The 12,002-nt window shown below is 31.1% G+C and overlaps 1 protein-coding gene across 4 annotated transcripts in view; it reads left to right on the forward strand.

The window, feature by feature from the left end:
- LOC132740662 (G-protein coupled receptor GRL101-like) overlaps positions 1-12,002 on the forward strand; it is a 47,788-nt gene that overhangs the window by 11,007 nt on the left and 24,779 nt on the right. For 3 of the 4 annotated variants that reach the window (XM_060728605.1, XM_060728607.1, XM_060728608.1), the window contains 2 exons: positions 5,396-5,500; positions 10,606-10,722. In XM_060728605.1, the coding sequence (XP_060584588.1) occupies positions 5,396-5,500; positions 10,606-10,722 (222 nt within the window). The remainder of the gene's footprint in view (positions 1-5,395; positions 5,501-10,605; positions 10,723-12,002) is intronic. The other variant, XM_060728606.1, reaches the window with a different exon arrangement.

The following is a 12,002-nucleotide window of genomic DNA, read 5'->3' on the forward strand; positions in this document are numbered from 1 at the left end:
TTAAAGTTGAATCTATCATTAATATTAACTTTTAGACGTTGTTCCAAAAAATGTTGTGTTACATCACAATCACAGAAAAGATGAACTGATGTTTCTTTTTGATTATGGCAAAATGAACAATTATCTTCATAAATTATATCCATTTTCCTAAGCAAATATTTTGTTGCAAGAAATCTATGGTCTATTCCATACTGAAACCATATTAACTTATAGTGTCCTCTGTACATTTGTAAACCATATTATACAAAGAATTCTTTTTAAAAAAATCACTGTTTTCCAACTGTGTAATGATTTTGGATACTGTTTTTTAGCTTGCATTGCTATATAAATAAAACGGCATCCTTTTTTATTCTCTATTAATTATACATATAGGATTTGGAATAGGTAAGTAATTCTGGTGTTTTTTTTTTAGGTAAATCATTAAAAATTCTTTAACTGAAGCTATTATACCTCTTATTCTAAACAAAAAAAGTTCTAACATTAAATGGCGAGAAAACAAATTCATCACATGTATAAAACGCCCCCTTTTGGTTGATAAGATCTTCTATAAAAAGAATTCCACCTGTTATCCATCTATTTAAACTAATACTAGAGTTTCCAATTTTTTGTTTCGATTATACCATAAGTTCACAAACTAGTACTGCTTAGTAGTGCATAGTTTTAAATTCATAGAAAGTGTATTATAACAAGAAATAGCATCTCTCCAAAAAGGATTAAGGTTTGAATGTAATTTTGGTTAGGTTTCATCAACCGATTGACAGTATTTGTAATTTTAGTTCAAAAGTCTTCTTAACCATGTAGCTTTAAACTGCACATAAAACATATAAGGTCTATCATCTTTAATCCTCCAAATTTATATTCTTGAGTTATAATGTTTCTTTTGACTTTATCCCTACATTTTTCCAGAGACACTTAAAATAGGTTTTGTATTTGACTTTTTTTTTATCAAATTGTGGATTCGGCATACTTAAAATAAGATAGGGCAAGTGATTTTATAACGACTAGTTTACCAACTGGAGAAAGTATTCTTTTTGGACCAGTTTGCAAATAAATTTTTATTTCTTCTATTTTTAAGTCATAGTTTAGTTCTACTATTTTCTTTAAATCAGTAGAACATTTTACACCAATCAAAGCAAAAATATAATTATTTCAGTCAAGGTTGTATTCAGGACATAAAAATGTTACTGTATTTATTTGTGTCAAACCGAACTACCTTTGTTTACTCCATGTTAATATTTAGGCCTGAGAATTTAGCATATAATTTTAAAATCAGCATTGTTGTTTTAAAGAGACTTTTCTGTGCCATCTAAGAATACACTTGTGTCATCTGCATATTGAGAAATTTTATATTCAATTCCATTTATTTCGATTCCTTTAATATTTTGTTTTTCCTATTTTAAATTAATATTGAAGCACATAGAATGGACAAGTACGGTGAAGGGGCATCACCTTGACGACAACCACTCTGAAGTTAGAACCACTTGGACATGTGTCCATTAATAAAAAAACATAATTCTGCATTTGTGTTAAATAATCTAATCCAAGACTTTATTGAGGGACCAAAATTAAAAACTTGGATGACCTTGTGCATAAAATTCCATGACACAGTATCAAATGCAGCTGCAAGATCAATTGAAACCAATAACCCTGGAATGTTTTCTTTTCAGAATGAAATAATAAATCATAAAGCATTCTAATGTTTGAAACCATTAGCCCGCCTGCCAAAAACCCAGTTTGATCTTTACTTATATTATCTCAACCTAAAAGAGGAGTGAGACATTTTGTAAAGAGATAGATGTTTAAAAAAACAATTTTCTTTTGTAATAAGGAATACAAGTTATAACTCATTGTCTTTGATTAACTGTAAGTTTTCCTGTATATATGAAATATACATAATTAACTGATCGAACATATATCTTTCCAGATATCTCTCCAGAAAAAAATATGAAATTCCAAAAGAAAAGCCATCGTTTCCTGGGCTTGTATTGTTTGACATTTGTTTAAAAGAATCTAACATTTCCTTATAGGTTAATTCTACCACAATTGTTTTCTGAATTTATGTATGTTAGACCCTCAAGAAGTTCTACTAACGATGTGTTATCTACACTACTTCCTTTCATTGTATAAAGTCTCATAAAAACACTTGGCTTCAACCAAAATTTCTTCTTAAGTTCTTAAAATCTGACCATTTTCTAACATAAGTGAATACACTAGTTTTGAGATATAGTTTCTGTTTTCAAGATTGCAAAACTACTTTGTGGGTTTCTCTTGTTGTAGTATTTCTATTTGGCTTTGGATCTTATAAAATTACCTTCTATCTTTTTCTTTCTCAAATTTAAAAGTGCTGTTAGTTACTCATAATCAATAATTTGTTCTTTATTATTTTTTTCTATTTCTTTGATGAATTTATTTTCTTTCTCTACCTCTATTTTTTTCTTATGTGATGAATAGCTTATAGCCATTCCTCTAATATTCATTTATAACATCTCAAAAAATAATTGGTCATTAATATTAAATCTCCAACCTGATAGAGGAATATCATTAATATTATTATTTTTAGTATCTTTGTTGCATATTGGGTTTTTGTAATGCATAAACATCTTCTCGAAGAAGGGAATTGTTAAATTTCCAATATGAGTATTAGTATTGTCAAGATTTGTATAGAGATAGTCTGAAATTTAAAAACATAAATACCCGCCTTTTTAATAGAATTTATTCTTAACAAAGTGTATTCTCTTTTTTTTTTTCAATATTATTTTCCCTTCAACAATCCATTAAATTATTTGATATTAAAGAAAGAATATTATCACGTGCATTAGGGTTATTGAAGTGCAAAAATTTAAAGACTCAGCATCTGGATTAAAAACAAAATTTAAGCCTTTGGCAAGAATAATTATGGAGTCTTCAAATTTTTACATTTTTCTTCTGAGACATAGTCATAGATATTTTGATTGTCCGTATTTGGACCATCATATTTACAAGAGTTATAATCTTGTTACAAATGTAATAATTAAGTATAAGTTAATTTCCTTCAAGATCTTTTTCTTTACTGATTTATAATAAAATCAAAATTATTATTAACAAAAAAATGCAACACCACGTGATTGACTATTAAAACTTGAAGAATATGTTTCATATCCCCACATAGAGCGTATATATTTTTCTTCTTTATTGGAGACGTGAGTGTCTTGTAACATACAGATTGGATTGAATACTGTTTACTTTTCAGATAATTTATAACATCGTTTCGTTTTGCCCTGTCAGCCATTCCCTGAACATTCATGCTTCTGAAAAATATCATATTAGTCATAGAGTACGTTTGAAGGCACATTTATATTTTTTAAGGAATTAATAAAGCATTGGAAAAAATAATTTTATGAACATATCTCTATCAATGTCTGGTCTGTTCCACTGTATAGAATTTTCTCCACAAAAGAGTAAAAAAATCTCGAACCTTCCACCAAAACCTACAATAACCCTTAAAAAGCTTTGTTGTTGATTAAATAGAGAAATTCTATGTTTAATATTTTTTGACTTTTAAAAATGGAAAAAGTATACAACTGTAGGAAATACTCAACAATATAAAGCTTATTTAAGGTGGTATAGATCTACGTTTGCTTATTTTAATGATTCCTGTTAAAAATGCTTATAACTACCATAAGTCTTGATAAAAAAATTTAATTTTAGTTGAACAATTATGCAAACAAAGCTCCTTAACAAGAGAAACAAATAATAGAGAAAGAAAAATGAAAATGCACAATGAAGCAATACTTTTGTACACAAGAAAGTGTTAAGTTGTACCACAGATTTTAATTACAGTCTGTGGCTGTATGATATTGTCAGACAATTATTTTTCCCAGATACCTTTTAGTTTAAATAAAAAAAAACTAAATTACTTACACAAAGAATGTTCACTGACAAGCATAAACCGTGCCTCATGGACTTTGAAATGTTAGCTTGACCTCTCGAACTGTCAAAATAATTCACCAGGGCCCTACATAGCGGCACTAAAACTATTGCAAATTCACCACAAAGAATCGTGCGCTCACGTTAACGAGAGTCATATAATGTTTTGTTTTTTTTCTTCAATATTTGCGAACTACAGAATGGCGCATTTATACGTGTATTTTCTTAAACTTAATCTTTGTCAATCCCTGCATAAGTTTAACATCACGAAAATACCTGAATATTACTTTATAGAAGATGAAATATAACGCATTTAGCTTAAAATGATATTCACCACACAAATTAAATGCTGTCTAAAAATTCGCACAAATACGTATCGAAAATAGTCAATATTAATAATGTTTTACAAAGATCTTTGTCAATATTTTCTGAATATATAGGCGCAGCTATATTTGTTGTTTTTTCACTCGGACATTTTATGTGACTATGCTCGCTGATGTGATTTGACAACTACCTAAGCTTGAGATAAAAAATAGCGGTCATTAGGCAATCATAAACGACTGTAATAGAAAACCCATGAGGCAAAGTATAATAAAAATAATAATGACACGTAGGCAAAAACACATCGTGTCCACGCAACATTACTAACACAATTAATTTTATTTTACTACATAAACTTATAAATGATTATTTTTTTTCAATTTGAATCGTAAGAGTGAATTTATATTTCAGGCTTCTCTGTTTTGTTTATTAATTGTCTTTCCTTGGAGTAATTACATTAATTAAAAAGAAGCTTCTTAACCAGGAGTAATTAGTTGTTTGCACTACTAAATTGGTACTGACACAGCATCCAGGTCGCCAAGTTGTCTAACTGTAAACTCTTGTTTAGCAAAATTCATATTCTTTGACAACTATCAGAAACAAAATAACGGCGTCAACGGTAAAAAACTATCCCCAAACAAAAATAGCCCACCAGCAGATACCAAAATAGTAACATTTTTTCTAGAATTAACGTTTCATCAAACGTTGTAAAGAACGAGTGTTTTGATTGGTTTTAACCGCCTCGTGAATCGTGAGGCAACCTATGCCAAAGCCGTCTTTGACTCGAAGGGCACCTGAGGTTGTGCTGGAATGTCGCCATATGACCTATACTGTTTCGATGTGATAGAAAACCAAATAAAGCAAATAAAACAAAATTTGACACACCTTTTATCGATTGGATATCGGCGAAAAATCTTGATACATGTTAATGATTTGGTCGTGGGTATCCGAAGATGATGTTTTCCGTTTATCAGAAATGATTCAACTGCTATTATTTATGATATTGAAGTGTTACAGTACCGTAAACATTGTTTTGCTGTGTTATGATATGTGTCTGCTTTCGGAAAGCGCAGTTGAATCTGCAATTAATTTATGAAGAACTAAACAAAACAATTATCTATATTTCAAACATAAAAATAATTTTGAAATAACTTTTAAAATTTTGTAGCATGTGGTAAATATCAATTTTCATGTGATGGTGGACATTGTTTAAACCAGTATCAAGTATGCGACTTCATAATAGATTGTAAGGACGGTACGGATGAATCATGCGGTAAGAAAATCAATTTCAGTGATAACCATATATAATTCACATACGAGCATTGTTGACACGACGAAAGTTCTAAAATATATGTTTGCACACATTACTTTCTTTAAACTTTTATTCTGAACTAATAAAAAGCAAACCATTTCTTAGCGAAAGTGACAGTATTTGACAGAATCCGTACATTGGACAGGTGTCCTTTTCGGCCAATTTATCAGCAAAATTGAAAACCTTCTAGCACTGGTCCCTTTTCATTCTCCCATTTCCTTTTAGAATTGTATAAGTGGCTGGTTATAACATGTCAATCACACTAGCCATTTAACATAAATAGATATATTTTCGCTTCAAACCCCAAATATATAGTATTAATACAGAAATTCATGCTGAAACTAGTCTTTAAAAAATGTCCATTAAGGGAGATTTACATACATATACTCATTTTATTATTATGTCATTTATTTGCCTAAGAATCTCATTAATGTAATTTGCCCCTTGCTACAATGGGTTTGATTCCTGGAACGTCGGTGTTTCTTCTCAGCTACCCGTTAGTGCCTGCAACTGGAAGGGGGCACTTGAGCTGTTACTCCTTCTTCAAAACTCAAAAGTTTCGACTCGTACTGACGCCCTAATCAACTAATATACAAAGTATTTTAACAGTACATCCCGATATTCTACAAACCAGTACGAGTCGGACGGCTTCCGAAAATATTCATAAAAAGTCGCAAAATATTTGCTTAAACCCTTGTCACACTGGGCTGCGAATTTGAGCGACACACTTGCGGATAACATTCGCGAGATAGTTTCAAAAATGTCTCGAAAGCTCTCAGTTTCGTCACATGAGTCGCATGCCGTCGTTTTCTTGTCGCATACGTTGACAAGCTTAAGCCATTAAAACATTTTTTTCTTTACAACCCCATGTGAGACATTTTCAAACGGATATAGACGGCACTTGATCCAAAACTAACAAATACAGTCATACGGGTCGATCTAAATTTATCTGTGAAAATATTAAACTTTTGCATGTACAATTTTATTGCCGGATTTAAATAATGATACTGCAAAAAGTTCACAGGTTTGCCTGTTACCTATTCTAAGTATATCAAATCTACCAAATTACCCTGTTCATTTATAATATCTTTTACAAATCTGATTTCTTTATCATATAATGTCTGAATGTACATATATCTATTTCCTGCTAAAAAATTGTAATTGTAATAAAGTGGCATATGTTATACTTGCTCTATATTATCTATACAAAGTTTATCTACAAACACCATATAAGCTTTTAAAACATCAATCCAGAAATAATTTGTTATTCTACTTATAATCAAATAACAAACCATCTTTCCAGTGTTTAAAATTTAATCAAAATTAAACAATGCTCATACCATTTACTTTTGCCATTACAAACATTTCTTTTAAACAATTTTATCTTTAAACTATGTATATACCTATAAATACCAACCATGTTTAAACCACCTTCTTTGCATGTTTTAATAAGTACTGATTGTTTTATTTTTGCCTTGCCTTCCAAAATGAAATCATAAAATAAGTCATAAAGTGTTTTCAAAAATACAGTATTTGGTGTTGCTAAGCTTGTGAAACAGTGAGTAGATAAAGGTAGCAATATTGACTTAATAACAGCATTTTTTCCTATTGGAGTTAATATTCTCTTTTTTCAGTGAGTGATACCCTTTTTTGCTTTTTGATTTTTTCCATTAAAATTTAAGTCAAATATCTTTTCATAATCAACATCAAATATTTAAACTAACAGTTTGAACTGTGTATCACCCCATGTTAATTTCCATCTTGTCTTAAGTCCTAGTAATATATTTAAGAGAGCCAATCCAAATAACCTTAGTTTTGTCAACATTTATCTTGAATCAAGATTTTTTTTCTGTAAACATACTTAATAACTTTGAAGCACTATTAAGAGATTTTTTAACCATCAAATAGAAGTGATGTATCATCTGCATATTGAGAAATTTTATATTCTTCCCCATCTATAATTATGCCTTTAACATTCTAATATTGTCTTATTTTTACTGCTAATATCTCTGCACAATAAATGAAAATGAATATTTCTATGAAACTTGATATGTGGTTAGATGACAGTCTGGAAGTTATGCACGACTTTTTATTTTCTACCAATGTTAAAAAAATTTGGTTGCTATGGCAACAAATAGGCTGAAAACATGGCTTATTTAAAACATACACTGGATCCGGTGATAACGCAAAAAGTAATGAAAATATTTCTATGAAACTTAAAATATTGGAAGATGGTTGTGTGGAAATTATGCAAGACTTTTTCTTTTATTCCAATGTTCAAAAAATTTGGTTGGTATGGAAACAAATAGGCTTAAAATATGGTGAATTTTACAATATTTGTTATTACTCAAAATGTTCTGAAAACATTTTTATTAAACTTAAAAATATGGACAGATGGCAATATGGACATTATAAACATTACTTTAATCTTGACTATAGGGAAAATTTTGAGAGCTTTCCTGCTCACCAAGCGTCGGCCAAGATTTCAGATTCAAGTTTGTACGCCTTTTTACTATAAGTTCTTTATTTCTTAAAGTATTTACTTGAAACTTCAAATATTTGTTAAATATCATCAACCTCATCATATGTGATAAGGTGTATAACTCCAGTACAAAAATATATATATCTTATAATCTTTTAAATCATTTGTGAGAAGGTTCAATACTCTTGCTTGACTATTTCCAGAATAATGCCCCCCCCCCCCCCTTGAACTAGATTTTTTTTCTAGAAATTATTATTTTTTACTTAAACTTCTTCATATCTTATAGCATTTACTTCAAATTCCCGCATCATAATAATATGACAAGGGTTATAAATCTAGAGTCTATATTTCCAGAATTATCTCCTCCTTAAACTTTGAATTTTTCTTATTCATTTTGTTACTTTCTTAGTTCTCCGTGGATTTACTTCAAATTTAAAATAGACATTCATTATCAACACCTACATTATTTGTGATTAGATCTATAAGTCATGGGTTTTCATGAATATATTCATTGTGAGCTTGATTTTTCAATTTTCTTCTTTCTTACTATAAATGGTATATTTATTTTTTGTCACTTTTCTTCTTTGTGACTATAAATATCTCATTAAACTTCAGATAATTGTTTCTTGTTACACACACACATCATGAATGAAATTGTTAATAATTCTAGCATCTTTATTTCAAGAGTTATCTCCTCTGAGTTTAAGAGTTTTGCTTTTTAAAATAATTATATTCTTATAAATTATATTGTTAATTAACTTCCAGGGAAGTGTGAAGATTTACACTCTTTCAGTCCAATCCTTTTCAAATCTAACATGATGTCTGACCGCTGGATTTCGAATTTGCTTTTTTTCATTTTTACATTTTATAACTGTCGTTTGCACTTAAATTTTGCGCGTATTTTGCAAGAGCAAAATATTCCGCAATCATGCAAAACAGATGACAAAAGAGGTATCGTGCGATTTTTTGTGACATATTTGAGAATTTCATAAGAAATTTCGCAGGAAATGCGTGCGACATTCGCGCAGCATTCAGGCGACATACGTATTTATGTCGTTGATATAAGGGAGTGAAACCCCGAACGATTGTTGTTGCTACAATTCGCAAAATGTGCCTTACATTTGTGTTTCAAACAATTCGGAAGGTGTCGCAGATTAGTGTGACAGTACCTTTAAATAACATATTGACGCTTATTAGTACTCAAACCCCTGTCACACTGGGCTGCGAATGTAAGTGACATACTTGCATCTGACATTTCCGAGATACATGCAGTTCAAAAAAAAGATATCCCGATTCTCAATTTCTACGCACGTGTCGCCGGTCTTCGCTATCTTGTCACTTGAATATTCAACATGTTAAAAAAATACGTGCCACAAAAGTGTCCTCAGTATGTTAACAAAATCATGACATAGATCGCTAACCCATCTCAAACAATTTTCCGCGCATTAAGCTTGCTGATTATATAAGGTTTGACGCTTCAAATGCCATAAGGGGTGCCTAAAGACGAAGTAAGAGAAAGCCCTGTACCATACGAGCAATGTTCACAAAAAAGTTGTAATATTAAGCAATTATAACAAAAAGAGTCTTTTTTCTTCACAACCCCATGAGAATACTGACGGTCCATTTGACCCAAACTTAATAAATACTGTCATATGAGCCAGCTCTAATTTTTCTGTGAGGTATGATGTAGAATAAAAGTAAGTCCCGTTTGACTAAAACTACCTTCAATAAAAAGGTAAAACAAAATCAAATGACTTTTTCTATATTAATTTTTTTGCTCTTACTATGTATTATAATATAATTGATAATTCACAGGTTTGCAAAACCTTATAGGTCAGTCAAGATCATCCGTAAGATATGTCCATTTATTTTGGCAGCAACACCTTATTTTTCTTCATGTAATGATTTCATTGTACTCTCACGCATCAAAATAATGAACACCATAAAAACAGACCGCTGTACATATCATATATAATTTAAAGAATTCATCAAATCAAAATAAATAGGTCATAATTGCAGATTATCACTTTATTTTCATTAATGGCGATATGTCCCGGGTCTTAAGTGTTAGTGCTTGTAAAGATGGTTAGGGTTGGATACGAAGTGGCGGTTTTAAAGGCAGACACTTTGCTTGTAACCAACAGTTCATATCAGGGCTCCCTCAACCTTCCATATTGTCTCGGGTTACTGTACATTTAGGTGTTTATTGAAAACTGTATTCTGCGCAACATTCATCTGTTTGGCTAATACTATGTTGAAATGGCACGGAGTACTTCAAAATAACCCTTTAAATGATGACTGGTGACATTCCAAGCCCTCCCCGCCCCACAGTTAGAAAAGACCATTAATTTTTTCGCGACCGCACGTTCTCAACTAAAAGTATTGGTTCGACAATTTTCAACATTCGCTGCAAAATGTTTCTGTATTTCAACCGTTCGTTAATTTCTGTCATTATTGTAAGTTTTTCAATTGTTTGTCTGTCAAAACACGTCAAAATAACAACTGGGTCCAAATTCAATTTGTTTGCTTAGGCTTGGGGCGCGTCATCCTGTGTAACTAACTGGATAACATGTTTATTTTTTAGATTTCCGCATGTGCGATATCAATGAATTTCGTTGTACAAATGGACAATGTATTCCAGTGGACAATCGATGTAACGCTGTATATGACTGTTTTGATAATAGCGATGAAATAAATTGTGGTTTGTATATCACTACCTAGTATAATATCAATCAATTGAAAAAATAGTTTTTTTTTTTAATAATGTTTTGTACCTGAAGCTCTGAAGTATAATTTTGATGTTGATATTTCAAAGATGTAAAACTTGTATTTAATATAATTTATGACACAGGATGAGAAAATTTGCAGACTGACCGAGAATGGATCTCGGCACACTTGGAATACCGTTCCGCACTGACACTAGCTGAGTTATCAGGTTTCTTCCACATCTCCCCTTAATAGGAAACAATTCTGAACCGTGACATACTGTCCCACTTAAATGAAAGTCATCCTTGAACTTCTAAGGGGTGCAGAGAACAATGTAAAATTAGACTAAGAGCTTAATACCATCACGCCCATGTGAGTACGAAATGTCACATGACAGGCTGAGAAAAATGTGCAACCGCCACTCAGAACCGGGACCCTCGGAATAACGTACTGTGGCTCTACCAACTGAACTATCCGATCGCTTACACATCTTTTTTCCTATAAACCCTGACATTTATTACATTCTTACATCGGTTATAATTATAACCAAATGTCATATCGGTCCATACGTAAAGGAGATTACTTGTCCTATCATGTAGCAAACGCAAACATATGCATTAATTTTACTTTTATCTAAATTAACTTAAATCATCCGTTATAGAAGCCATAATTCTCTTGCCATTGAATTTGCACAGGCTTAAAGAAAATTAAACAAACAAAATCAAAACAAAGAAAAAAAGCAAATTTAAAAAACTTAGAAAAACAAATATATTGACGTCTAAGCCATTAACATGAAAATTAATGACACTTTCTGGTGAAATATATATTGAAATAAAATTCGTTCTATATAACAGCTCATATAATTGAACTTTCCGTTTTTTCGTAGCGGAACATTTAGCCACACCTTTTCCATTCCTTGCTAAGTCAACTGCCCACAAACATAACCGCATGTTCTTTTGTGCAAACAAGGTCAACCAGTGACTATGTATTATCTCAGTGTAGCCATTGGATAAAAAGTTAGCCAATTTACATAAAACTGTAAACACCGGAAAGGTCCATTGGCAATGTAAAATGACCTCAATGTTACTTTATCGCTTTGTTTTGGGCTATTTCAGGTGTTGAAATTATACCTGTATAATCTCTCGCAAATAAGACACTGATACCCTTTGACTTCTCGACCTATTAGGATATTAAGATGATTCCTTGACCTCTTGACTCTTAGACCTCTTTTTACATGACTTTTCGACCCCTAGTGTGTGTGTGACATTTCGATCC

The sequence above is a fragment of the Ruditapes philippinarum genome, unplaced genomic scaffold (genome assembly GCF_026571515.1).
Source record: "Ruditapes philippinarum isolate M1 unplaced genomic scaffold, ASM2657151v2 ctg4068_1_1_1_1, whole genome shotgun sequence".
Classification (NCBI taxonomy): domain Eukaryota; kingdom Metazoa; phylum Mollusca; class Bivalvia; order Venerida; family Veneridae; genus Ruditapes; species Ruditapes philippinarum.